A 14330-nucleotide genomic window follows, 5' to 3' on the forward strand; every position below is an offset into this window, starting at 1 on the left:
ATACAGGTGAGAGAGGCAAATAAATTCAAAACCTGTTACACAATAAACAGCGGCGCTAGCTCAATCTAGTTTAAGTAAAATATTCGCTGGCAAATTTTTTTATGTTTTTTTTTTTGTGCACATTGATTAGCTGCTGTTGCAAAGCTATACCTAACACCGGGCGAGCGAGCATCTTTTAATATGAGGAGAGAGACTGACTGATCGTCTGGCCTGAATTTGGCTCCTGATGAGCACAGTGTGTGTCGTGGGGGAAAAATAACTTGCCTCCTTACACAAGTTTATTCCAGTTCCACCGCTCAAGTCGTCTTTGCGGCAGTTGATGTAAAATACTACCACTAAGAGACTTAAGGGGTCACCAAAGTCATCAAGGTTCAGGTTCTGCTGGTAGTAGCTTTATGTAACTGTAAGTTTGGAAGAAGTTGAGGTTAAATGCGGCTACTTCTCTGATTCAAAGCCATTTGACAGGAGGCAGGCTGTTTGGGAAAAGGCATGTTGGTTATATAACAGAAGTGCCTTGGTGAGTGTGATAATGATTCAGACTGGTCTAACCGGGTGCCTTTCTATTGCATAACTTGTTGACACCTCTTTGTCCCATCCGTACACACACATACACACACACACACATACATAGACACAAACACATTACATCCCTAACTCAACTTCAGGGAGCACAAACAATGCACAGTCTTCTGTTTCTCCTACTGTTATTCTTTTAAACTTTCTCTCGTTTTTTTTTCACGCTGCATACACACAAACATGCACAGGCACAGGCAACACACACACTTCACTCTTGGATACTTGGGCGTTAAAGCATCTGAGACTAGCGAGGTATGATATAAAGCAACAGGTGGCCAAGAGTAAAGCTAGCACCACGTTAGACTCAACGCTGTGTGCGCTTGTGTTTACATGCACCTTTACAGCTTGTGTAGATGATCTGTGTGGTCGTGTTGCACAATCTACCTGTACTGAAAAAGTACTGTAATACCTATTTTGAGAAATGGTACTATACTAGACTTCTGCAGAACCAGTACTTTATTTTGTTGTGTTTCATGCCCTATATACCATCACCAGCCTGCGGAAAATTCACACTCAGAATTGTAAAACTTGCTTATTTACCCACAAATTAAAGGTGCTTGTGTAGCATTTTGTCTTTTTCAAAATTAAGACCACATTTTCCATAAATCCTGTTGCTCGCTGTTGCAAAGACGATGCCCCACCCCCCCAATGAGATAATGAAATATATATAGGGACAACCTTTGATTAAATATAACTCATAGGTTTTTGGATAGGATTTAATCAGTTTTCTTTTACAGTCACGAGGAGTGATGGGCACATATTAATTTATAACCGTCTCTCTGTTTCTTTTGTTCAACCTGAACCTAACAAGAGAGAGGAGAAGAGGACTGAGACAGAGAGAGAGATGAGGGGAAGAGAGAAATAAGAGGCAGGAGAAGAATGAGAATGAGACGGCAACATTCAATAATGTCATGGCCTGCAAATGCCATGGATTCTCTGTGTGCAGGTAGAGGTGAGAGAGCACGTGAATTTAGGACTTAAACTAACCAGAGCTATCAGCACATATTCAAGGTGCTACGTCAGTGATAGTCAGGTAACATAATGACTCACCAACTGCTATCTGGTTCATATGTGGCTCCAGGATACTTGAGTTTTAAATGTTGGTGCAGTGCTGCTGTGGAAGGCCATTCTGTTTTGCAGAGGTTACACTCTGCTGTATTGTTGGGTTTGAAACATTCACAGACTTTGTTTTGAAACGTTTTTGGAAGGTTTTTGCGGGTTTGGTTGCATTTTTAGCCAGAAACGTCGTCTTTGCCTCTCTGCTGCGTGCTGGTCAGTTTGACAAGTTAACAATACACATCTTTCTTGCATACAGCCTGAAAATGTATAAAAAATGTGACGTGTCGATGACAAATTTGCATAATTGACTTTGACTAATCGTTTCAGCGCTGTTGGAGTGCTCAGCTAAGAACGGTGAGCATGGGCGTCAAACAAGGCACAGTGAGTTTCATTGCAGAGTAGTGGGTCGTCATGACTCTCTGCTAATTGTCCACCATAGGAATGTCTCTAATTAAAAGAAGCAGCGGTAAGTCTTGTTTATATAGTTCACCGTTGGGTAACCATGACACGGTGCACTTTGTTTCTCTCGTAGGAAGGCCAGTGACACACATAACATAAAGAAATGCGTAATGAAAACCAGTAGGACGATCCCCCCCATGGCCATGTAGCCCAGTTTTCACAAGATGTGCTTCTCTAGGTTTTCCTTCACCACTCTCTCTCTCTGCCTCTCCCTCTTTCACGAGGGCATTGTTTGCTACTTGTTGAATTCGTATAAACCCCACCGATTCCGGCTGACGTCTCCATAGGTGCTGCATCATTTAAGTGTGACATGATGAATAAGGAAGTAATGCTTGGTCTGCTCTTCTCTCTGCATCTCTGTGGATTTGCAGGCATGATAAGTGGTGAACACTTTTACTTTGGTTATAGACTTATACTTTTAGTGCTGGGTTTGGAACTAGATGTATTTTGTTTTTGGGCTTGGAGCTATATGTGTTTTGCAATGATGAGCAACTTTTCTGTTGCTGTCAACTTTCTGTTGTTGTCGACTCCCTCTCTGATTTTCAACTGGTCATCAACTTGGTATACGATGTGGTGATTTTGTTAAGTGCTTTTATATTAAATCCTATCTGTGGTCCGAATTTCCATTATGGGACAATAAAGATTTTAATTGAATTGTGTGGTTGTTCATTTTCTTTGTGCATCTTTCACATTCTTCCCTTTTAGGCCTGTATTGCTGGTCTTATTGATCAGAATATAAGAGTGCCATGTGACTCTTATATTCTGATCAATAAGATTCACAATCACTCACCTTGACTGATTGAAGCAGAACCTAGCACTTGAATTGTGTGTTTGAGAAGGCTCTTGTTGCTGTTTCTTGCCACCGTCTTCTCTCTTCTTACAAAACGAATAGTTCTGGTCCTCAGTTCTGATTGGCTGAATCACATTCAAAGCTGTTGTACAATAACCAATAAATGCAATGTAACCTGTGACTGCATGACCAGGAATCAGTACTCATACTGGCACTTGAAACATGTGGTTTGGCAGAAGAATAACATTTAATTATTATATTATTTAATTATGATTGATTGAAAATAAAATGTATTGAACATTTGCATTCTTTATTGATTACAAAGCTACAGCATGTGCATGCTTTTTGCATTGCTGCTTCGTGTTGTGCCAAGCAACTCCTCTTTGCTGTTCTACAATCACTGTAAAGCACGGCGACTCATGGGTTATTACTTAATTTTACATGGTTCTGTAGTCTGTATGGTCACAGTAAGTAAGTCACATCACAGTGTTTCCCACAGGTTGTCAGTTTACTGGGCGGCGTTGGGAGGGATGTTATTGACGACTTGTTATTGACGTTTCATTTAACGAGCGCATTAACTCATACGTTTTCAGGCACTAAAGTCTCTCAATCTAGTAAAAGCTAATGGCATTGCAACATTAGCTGACTATCATACTTCCATCTGATTATCGAGGCTACATTTCACAGTCTCCCCATTCAGTTTGTGTTGGCACAGTCGCACCGCAACTCGAAAGGAGCACAGATGCGTTACATTGTAGGTGCAATGAATTATGATCATTGTAGTTCACTAAAACGCTTTCGGCGCTTGGCAGAATTAAATCTTGATTGTTTGGAAACTACATCGCTGAGAACTGCCAGTTTCATGCATCACCGCAGCCAAAATGAATCCAAAACAAACATTTTCTTGGCGGGCTGTTAACTTACCTGGGAGGGCTGCACAAATGTTAACATCGTATGGGAAAATAACCAAATAAAAATGAACTGATACTTTTTTCATTTGACAAACTGCACTCTTTCCTACTTGTCTCTGTTATTGCGTGGTTGTGTGGGCCTGCAAAACAATGTCTGTGCTACTCGATGACTCTCTATAACAGCGTCATCTAAATGCCTAAAGCATGAAATATATATGTAAACAATCATGCTGACATCTTGCTCTCTCTTCCCCGGCTCAGGCGCGTTACAAGCAGAGTCTGGACCCCACGGTGGACGAGGTGAAGAAGCTTTGCACGTCGCTGAGACGCAACGCCAAGGAGGAGCGCGTCCTCTTTCACTACAACGGCCACGGTGTCCCTCGACCCACCGTCAACGGAGAGATCTGGGTCTTTAACAAGGTACCGCATAGACACACGCAAACACACACACAAATTATTAGACGTGCATACACAGATGTGGAAGTTATCGACTCTTTTTGACATCACAGCCAACTGTAAACACCTAGATTCATCCTAACTTTTCAATTCCACTGTATAACCAGCATGCCGTGACACCAGGGTTCAGCACCGTTGCACTATAGAAACTCACCGACTTGCAAATCAGACATAAAAATCCCAGTTCTTCATTGCCCTGTCCTATAAGTAAGCACCCACTCACAATGATGCACCGCTGCTGTCTGGGCTTGGCTGTTGCCTCCACCTCCCCAGTACGCCCTTGGGCCTTGTCTCCTCTCCTCTTCCTCTGTTTTCCCCCCTCCTTTTTCCTCCTAATTTTATTCCGTATACTGATGAATCCTATAAAAAGAAGCTGCTGTGTCAGTGTGGCTAAGAACGGCCGACGAGGAGATCAATGGGGATTCGGATTTGGCGTCGAAGCTGCAGGAAAAGTATGTCAGGGAAGTGGAAGGAGCACCGAGTTTTCCTCGCTGCTCCTGCATTGAATGGAGGAGGAGTGGAGGGGTTCTGTAAAGTATATGGTATAACAACTTTATAGCACTGTGACTATTATATTTATTGCTCTCTGCCCCTGCCCTCCTTTCTCTTTCTCTTTCTCTCTCTCTCTGTGCCTTTCCCCTATACTTCCTTTCTCTTTCTGTCTTTCATTTTCACTTTAGTTCTCCATCTTTCTCTCTATTTCACTGTTTCTCTCTCTCCTTCGCCTTCTGACATTCTCTTTCTCTCTCTGTCCATCGCTGTTTCTCCCCCTCTTCTTCACTTTCTTAGTCTTTCTCTTTCCCTCTTTCTGTTTCTCTCTCCTCCATTCTCTCTCTTTCTCTCTCTGTTCCCCCTTCTTTCACTCTGCTTTTTGTCTCTTCATCTCCCTCTCTTGCTTTATCTCTTTCCCTCTGTCTCGCTTTCTCCCTCTCTCGCTCTCTTTCCCTATCTCTCTCATTTCTCTCTCTCTCCCCCTATTTCCCTTCTCTTTCCCTCCTTTCCCTTCTTTCTCTCTCCCTTTTTGTTCAAATATGATTTATCGGCATGGCAGGGAAGAAAGCCACGTTGATGTAATATTGTAGACACAAACAACAGATGACTAGTTAATAATTTAACAAAAACCAATAAATATCTGTGTTGTCAGCAATAATATAACACACTCTCTTTCTCACTCTTTCTCCCTCTACCCCCCACCCTCTCCCTCTCTCTCTCTCTCTCTCTCTCTCTCTCTCTCTCTCTCTCTCTCTCTCTCTCTCTCTCTCTCTCTCTCTCTCTCTCTAGAACTACACCCAGTACATCCCTCTGTCCATCTACGACCTGCAGACATGGATGGGAAGTCCGTCCATCTTCGTCTACGACTGCTCCAACGCAGGCATCATTGTCAAGTCCTTCAAACAGTTCGCCCTGCAGAGGGAGCAGGAGCTGGAGGTGGGTGGTTGCTTACACACACACACACACACACACACACACGCACACACACAACATTTGGTTTGCACTCCCACAGAGTAAAATGAATTGTTGGTATTTTATGAGTTATTAGTGGCAAACACACTCATATCTGCAGTTAAGGCTGGGTGATCAATGGGTCTCAAATGTGCTCACACACACACACATACACTTACTCACATATCACACTCACTCACATATCACTCTCTCACACACACACGCTTTTGCCCACACACACACACACACACACACACACACAGACACACACTCGCTCATATATATAAAACCCCCTCAAAGGAGACGTAAGTGGTCTCAGTGTGTGTAGAATCACGATGCTTGGCTTGAATCCTCTGTATAAAGAACCAGGAAGTACTCAATGCTGTGATCCAGCCAATCAAATGGGCAGCTGGCTCTAAATGAATTAATAATAGGGTTGTGGTTCTGATTTGGGTAGATACGACCCACACACACACACACACACCCACAAACACACTCACACACATAAACACACACACACACACCATTGCCCCTCTCGCCGTTCCCCATCCCTCTACCTCTTCATCTTTTTATTACTCTCTCTCTCTCTCTCTCCTTCTCTCTCTCTCTCTCTCTCTCTCTCTCTCTCTCTCTCTCTCTCCCAGCTATGGCATGTTATGTGAATTCCTAATGAGATGGCGCTGTCATTCATCTCAATTATTCATGGAGAAGTTTCAGCCAGACTGTAGATTAGCTGGAAAACAACAGAAGAGAGACGCAGAGAGAGAGAGAGAGAGAGAGAAAGAGAGAGAGAATGGGAGGAGAGAGAGATGAAGAGTAGAGTTAGTAAAGAGAATAAAGGTAGATAATGAACAGTACCAAGCAATATAGGGGAGGCAGAGAGACGGGAGGTGACAGAGGTAGAAGGAGAGAAAAAAGCAGCAGTGCTGTGAAGGCTGTCTTACCCGATAAAGTAAAGGTGAAGGTAGAAGCCAAATTGCTGAGTTGCTACAGAATTCAGCAGAAACCCTCACAAGTTTCTCTCCATCCTCAGCCTTTCTGCTCTTTTCTGTTGAAGTTTGCAAGGGTCACAGTTGTGCCGCATGATTATGACAAAAACGATAATTACGATTATTTAGACAAATATTGTGATCATGATTATTAATCATGATTATATGTTGGCTTCAGAAACAAACTTATTTTATTGCACTTCCGCACGTTAACATATATTTTCACTTTTTTCAGTATTTCTCAAAGTAGCAGCAGCTACAACATTTTGTTTTCACTCTTAATGACTTCCAAAATTCAAATAATAAATTATTAATTATTTATTATTTGAATTTTGTAAGTCATTAAGATTATTACTTTGGGGAGCAGCTACAACCGTAAGGAAAACTTTGCACAGAATCTGTACTTGTTTGTCATCACCTGATTTAAAGCCAAAGTATCTCTGACTGATGCCAATACACTTTTATGAACTAAAATGTTTTCATCTTCAGACTCGGATAGAAGGTTTTTCCTCTCTAACGTTGGCCAATCCATTCTTTTTCATTTTGTTTGTGACTTGGTCTAGGTAAGGTTTCTCTCTTTCTTTCCCACCGGAGCTACCTACTTCTCCATCTGAACTGTGGTTTTGGTCACATGGTGCACGTTGCACATTCAGAGGTAGTGATTGGTCATCCGTAATGGAAGCGCTTGATATACCACACTGGGGCTTTCAAGGGAATTGACAAATAACAAACACGTCAGTATCGCTGAATTACATGATTTTTTTTAAATCGTGGAAACATAAAATTACGATATATGATTATCTACAATTAATCGTGCAGCCCTATAGGTAAAAGAGAGAGGGAACATCAGAAAGGAGAGACCAAACAGAGTGAGAGAGAAAGAAGAAAAGGAGACAGGTTTAGGGTAAAATCACTTAAATCACAATCACTGCGATTAATTCAGGACGGATTTTTGTCAAAATACAACTGGAACTGCATGTGGAAATCTTTTGCCATAAAAAGGTTATTTTACCCCTTAAGAAATTCTTAAACTAAAAACACTGTCAATAATGAAAGTTCAGGATTTTTCATGCAGTTTCAAGTTACATTTTGAGTGTATTGAAAGTGAATTGACCCCCTGCCCTTCCCTCTGGTCTTTTCTTTCTTGCAAGACACAAGAGCAGGATAGGCTTTCACAGAGGAGTAGAAGCAGTGAGATTCAAGTGTTGCAGGGACGAGGCAGCCGGAGAGAGGAGGTGGCAGGAGAAGAAACTCCTGGTTCTTCTAGCGAGCTCGTACGAGGGTTACGGTGTAATGGGCCACTTGGGGTTCTCCCACAGCTACAGCCCAAGATAAGAGTTTTAGCTACTGCTGTCTGCAGTCAGTCGAGTGTAACTGCAGTCAAGCCCACCTGCAAAGCTTACCTAGCCCGGGAGCTAAAGCCGTCTAAAGGAGCTGTAGTCGTCCAGGAGGTCACCGCATGCTGAGAGATGCTGTGTGGCTGAGGCAAGAGTGGACAAAACACTTGGTGAGGGAACGGCAGAAGTTTACTGTTTACTGCATTTCTCACAATCCATTCAAAATTATCTTATGGCTGCCAGTGCCTTGATTTTTGGTAACTCTATTCTGCATGTTTTGTGTACGTAGCGCGGCACATCACACACTCCAAAGCCATTAGCTGCATCATTGCACAAAACGTATTTATTTGAGGGTGTAAGCCTAAACTACAGAGCTTTGGTTGGCAGGGTTAAAACTTGGAGAAGACCCCCAGTTAAATGCAGATGAAGTTGTATAACAGCCAAACGCGGAAATGTTTCAATTTCGCACCCGAGCGCTCGCCCCTCTCACCCACTCACACAGAAAGTGAATAATGGGAGGGGTAATGGAGACATGGAGGAGACGAGTGAGGGAGCGACTTCCAGAGGCTTATTAAACATGCAGGAGACAATCCAAGCGGGGAGTCCCCCCACCCACTTACCCACCCACCCACCCACCTCGCCCCGCCCCAATCTCTCTGTCGCAACACTGAGGGAGCGTGCAGCAGAGGGAGTCCCAGCATTGGCCTTCATGGACTGTTGAACACAAACACAAGTCTGCATGCTCCAACTGGCTTTGCATACACAATCACAGGCACAGTGTACACATATTAACAAAATGTAATGTACCCACACGCCTTTTCACATTTAATCGCAGATCCAACGTGCGACAGGCCTGATCTCACTGGGGAACACATTATCAGGAGATAGAGGGGCAGTGATGCAGACGAGGGAGAGGCTGAAGAAAAGAAAGGAGAGGAAGAGGAGGTGTTTTATCACTCCTCCACCACGCAATATCAATGCAACCTCAATTCAGCTATCCATTGAGCCAGCCAGCCAGTCAGTGCTGTGTGTGGGCGTCTGGTCTGAGTGCTCTATTATGGGGCCACCTGCTTCCTTTTAAATATCTCATGACTTCCTGCACACACTCAGCAAACACGCTCCCCGCATTAGCTGTGGGGCGGAAAGAGGTGTGTGTGAGTGCGCGTGTGTCTTTGTGTGTGTGTGTGTGTGTGTGTGAGAGTGTGTGTGTTTCTGCGTGTATCCATCATGCAGAAATAGGGAAAGTTTCAAACAGAATCACTGCAGCACTCGCAGCTAGGGCATACTGGACAGTGATTGTGTGTATGTGTGTGTGTGTATGTGTGTGTGTGTGTGTGTGTGGTGTGGACTAGGTGTTTGTGTTGCCAGCGTTTCCAGGATGCCCTCATTAAGCCTCTACTGGCTCCCGCTTTCATATTGATGAATAATTGATATGCGGCGGTAGAATTTATCGGTTGACTTAGAGTTGCAGTTTGGTCGCCCGCCATGTTATGCGTGCGTTTGAATGCGCGTGCGTGAGTTTGTTCCTTTACCGTGTTTGTGTGATTACACAAGGATCTGAAATTCCCCCGTAGGATTAGTGTTATAAATTAGTGTCACTCAAAAAAAAAAAGGAATTCTCAGCAATTAAATTGTATCCTGATATCCCCAAGTGGAGGAGAGAGAAAAGAAAGCTGTCATGGTGAGTTTCATGGTAATTTGTGAGATTACAATATGCTAATGTGATAATTACAGTGGATGCTTGGCATTAATCAGCTTCTGCTGGCAATGTTGTCGTATTTACCGCAAGGATTAGCGCGGTGTCGCACAATTTCTCAAAATTCTTTTAGGAGACAATGTTCCTCTAACATTGACACAACAAGACGACTGTGAGAGGCTTAGATATGCATGTTGCTTTGATTGTGGTGTGTGTGTGTGTGTGTGTGTGTGTGTGTGTGCGAGGTTGAGTGAGTCTACATTTTCCTCATTAAAGAGGGAGAAGAGGAATTATGGTACACGGAGATTGGCACACATCCACTCGCACAGCAATGACGGCACTTGGGCACCCACTCACGGCTGCAAACATAATTCTTTCACATAGGGATGAAATATGCATGTACACAGAAAAAAAGACACACGCAGAGTTACACAAACAATCACACTCCCCCATTAATTTAGACTATTCTTCGAAGAGCTGTAATCTTAATATCATGATTTATTCATGTGTGTGCTGAACTCGTTATAGTGCAGTACTGTAAATACATAATGTCTCGCACTGAGATCTGAGCCTCAGCTTCTGCTGTCTGTTTTTTTTTTTGTCTATAGAGAACCCAATCTACTTATTATAGAGTCAACTCATGAGTTATTGGGCTACCAGAGAGCAGTAAGGGTGTAGATACAGGAATAGGACGGCGTTACATAAACCTACACTGCTTCCTCAGAAGCTGTTTTCTGGCTGTGATTTGCCAAACTGGAAACAGAAATAGGGATTGAATATCTGAATTAGGTCGCGGCGGTTCCCGAATGAAATACAGATGCTTTACGTTCTTATTTCTTGTGAAGTAATCTTTCTAGGCATACAGTAGGAACTGCGTTTTTTTTTCTGTTTTCATTTTGTTTCCAGGGCTGCCTGTGGATCAGTTGTTTTATTTGTCTTCGTGTCTTATCTTGTAACCGGCTCGGCTAACCCTTAGGGCTCAGAAGAGCAGCACGTCCCCTCAGTGCTAGCCTCAGGTAGTGTGGGTTTACCATGACTTGCATCAGATGCTGAGACACAGTACACAGCTGGCAGGGAGGGCTGTGGAGTAGTTTCCATTCTGGAGCTCTAGCTGAGTGCTACTACATGTGTGTAGTGTGTTTGTGTGTGTGTGTGTGTGTGTGTGTGTGTGTGTATGTATCTGTGTTTATGTTGTTGTGTGGTGGATTGTGCTGTTTTCTACACCACCGCCTACTGATGATGGATCTATATGAGTGTGCCTGTGTGGTTGTCTGTGTATGTTCACTGTATGTTTGCGCTTGTATCCATGTGTGTGTGTGTTTGTATGTTTGCCTGTGTGTATGTTTTCCAGTGTAAACTGATCGCCAGGGCTTTTAGTGTGTGTTGTAACACCTGGCGCCAGACACTTTGAAGACTCCTCACACCCACTCTCCCTGCTCAGCCTTTCGGTCTGTAGCCCAAAAGTGTTTGCAAACACAGAAAGAGTTTTAACACTAAAAGCAGCGTTTTCTGCTGCAGTAAACTGCTGCTCAGAGTGTCTGCAAGTCCTGAAAATTTCTTAGAATTAAATTATACTAGCTAAAGTCAAGGCATTACAAGGTCTAGAATACAGTTAAGTAGTAGAGCATCTTGGACTCAGTCATTTCAAATCTTAAATTCAGTTTTAGAGGTCTTAAAAATTCTTGGTGTGCTGTTTTTCTGGTGAAAAATGAGCCCAATTAGCAGACCGACAGTATATTCTGATCGCTCTACAGTTGTTTCATTTCCATTTTCATTTTCCCTTACAAAATTGGTCTTATTTTTCATTCTAACTGGCATTTAAAAGGTCTTAAAAACGTTTTAAATTGAACTTAATGAAACTTGCAGAAACCCTGGCTGCTGAAGCAGCCTTGAGTGACAGAAGTGCTGACTAATGTGGCTGCACAGTTATTATGACAATGATTATTTTTCTATATACGTTGTGATTATAGTTATTAATCATGATTATTAGTCTTGATGATTTGCATCTCATATCAACATCTTAACGGTTTTCAACTGGAGAAGGCATTCTAAATGAAACGAAACGTTTCAATATTGTTGATATGTTAATATTGTACGATTATTGGTTGTGGAAACTAATACTGCAATATACGATTAATTGTGCATCCCCACTGTCTCATATATCAGCTGTTGCATGCACGCCTACTGTTGTTCAATCCAAGTAAGCATCCACCTCTTAATAAGAAATCAATTACATTGTTCTTATGGCCTCTGGCAGTTCATTTTAGAGTTATGCCAATTAAAAAGTGTCTCTCATAGCTGGAAACAAGACTCTAATCTGGGATGCCATCAGGGGATGACACCCTCCATAGCTCTTCCACTGGCAATGACAGACTGAATTTGTGGTGATTTCCCTCATTAGAGGCATTTTCTGGAATGGAATCAGGCTCATTTGGGTGTAAAAACTACTGTAATTAAAAAAAGAACATCATTAGAGTCAATTTCCAATTAATTGGAGCAATACAAAGTGTTTCTTGGTGTCATTAAGGGTTAGAATATTAAAGGTTTCTAGTATTGACTGGTCTGTTGAGACAATAATAATAATAACCATATTTGTATAGCTGTTTTCTTAAATTTACAAAGGGCTACAAATTAAAAGAAACAAAACATAACAATCAGCTATGATAAAGGGAAGTGTTGCATTGCTGGCTCCATTAACGCCCACAGCTCATTAAAGTCTTCTCAGCAAAAGACAGAAACCATATTGAACTCCCAACAAACAAATCAACAATACAACAGCATAATGAGCTCATAAATAATGAAGTGCTCCAAGTATAATTAAAGTTTTACGTCATTTGAAAGTCTCCTTTTCCGTTTTTCATGTTCGCAAGTATTGACGGAGCTGTCCAAGATGGTGGAAATGACGTGTTAATTCTGTTTGGAGGATAGACTAGAAGATTGTTTATGACCAAGGACCACACTGGGAGTAGGCAGGCGAAAAGAAAATTTCTCTGCTGGGATCAATAAACTATCACATCATCATTAAGTTCTCAAAATGGTTCAGGCACTGTGTCCATTGTAATCTGTTTTAGCTGAAAGCACAAGGTGGCAAACTTGCAAAGTGACGCTGGCTTGTTTCTTATGCAACCAACATATTTTCCTCCTCCTTCTTATGCAACATTTGGAAACCAAAATAATAAAAACAGCACTTCATTTCTGCTCAAGACTCCACACCCCATGCTCTCTACAAGGGGGAAAAAGTTTAACTCTATGTTTTTTAAATTATTTTTCTGTTTTTCTAATGAGTTTTCAGTGTCTTTCTGCAACACTGTGTTTCAGTTTTTCATGCAGCGTAACAACGAAACATGGCAGCTTATGAAGATAAAACAAGCACATAATTCGTGATAAGCAGCGACCAGCTTGCCGCTTTGAGAAGGCACAGCGATCACATCACATTTGTTTACTTTCTGTGTTTTCATTGTGTATAGATACACCCACAAGTAAAATAGTGTATTTCCATGCTTCAAATATGCAAGCGGCTCTGGCAAAAATAGACAAGAAGCCCAAAAGGTAAGGAACAGCAGAAAAGGTCCAGTGATAGACCAGGTCCATCATAACCAATACAATAAAAAATATATTATATACAGCACATTTGGACAAGGCCCAATGCATTCTGGGAAAATTGATGAGTTTTTGGTCTCAGCTCAGTCTGCTGCTTTAGGAGGGAAAGTTGACAGGTGATCAAATGAAATATAGATCTGCCTTTGTACAAAAGTTGCCGAGGAGCTGTGAGATGATGCCAAATCTGTGGAGCAATACCACAATAAACACACGTGCACACACATACACACACATGCATGCACGCATTCATGCACGTGCACTCAAACAGCTTGCACCAATAATGACAGCCGTTACAACAGGTGTGTGTAGGTGGTAAGGGGGCGCTAATGCCTTCACCTGTTGCCATTGCTGGAACTGCCATGACACACACACACACACACACACACACACACGCACACACACGCACGCACTTTATCGTTCTACTTGTCCATACCCCTTCATGTTTTCTTTGAATCTCCCTCTTGTTCTCTTATCGGAGTCTCCTGCCATTGTCTCTTTCTTGTCTGTGTAGTTTTGTCTCTTTTGTCCCCCTCATATCTTTCTCCATCAGTTTGGAGCTGGACTGGCTGTAGTCCGTGTCTGTGACTGTGACCCCTCATTTCGTGTCTCTCTAATAAAAGGCAATCTTATCTGGTGTTCAGCTAACGTCCATCATCCTGTCTGCTTCTGCTATCCTCTAACCCATCTGTCCCCAAACTTTGTCTCTTCGTGGTAGTGTTGTCATGATACAAGAATTTAGACTCTGTACCAATACTAAGTTTATATCTAGCTACTACGAAACCTTGGCAACTGAGAAAAAACAACAAGCAATGTGTTACCACACTTGGACAGCTTTGTAGTCTTTGTCGGCACTGTAAGCGAAGTCGTTCCGTATTTCGCACCAGTTTGATCAACCAGTTGAGGTGGACAGGGATCCAGTTTAAGACGTGGTGGATAGTTTGAAGCGGTTGCCATATTTTCAGCTGTTTGACTGAATTTTGCGCTGACTGCTTCACACCCCTGTCAAGAGCCAGA

General features: G+C 42.4%; 1 protein-coding gene across 1 annotated transcript in view; it reads left to right on the forward strand.

Annotated features, from left to right (window-relative positions):
- Window positions 1–14330, forward strand: part of rptor (regulatory associated protein of MTOR, complex 1) — a 155130-nt gene that overhangs the window by 50851 nt on the left and 89949 nt on the right. Inside the window, exons 5-6 of the mRNA XM_078282116.1 lie at window positions 4057–4215; window positions 5533–5679. Coding sequence (XP_078138242.1) covers window positions 4057–4215; window positions 5533–5679 — 306 coding nt within the window. The remainder of the gene's footprint in view (window positions 1–4056; window positions 4216–5532; window positions 5680–14330) is intronic.

Source organism: Centroberyx gerrardi, chromosome 3, assembly GCF_048128805.1.
Source record: "Centroberyx gerrardi isolate f3 chromosome 3, fCenGer3.hap1.cur.20231027, whole genome shotgun sequence".
Lineage (NCBI taxonomy): Eukaryota > Metazoa > Chordata > Actinopteri > Beryciformes > Berycidae > Centroberyx > Centroberyx gerrardi.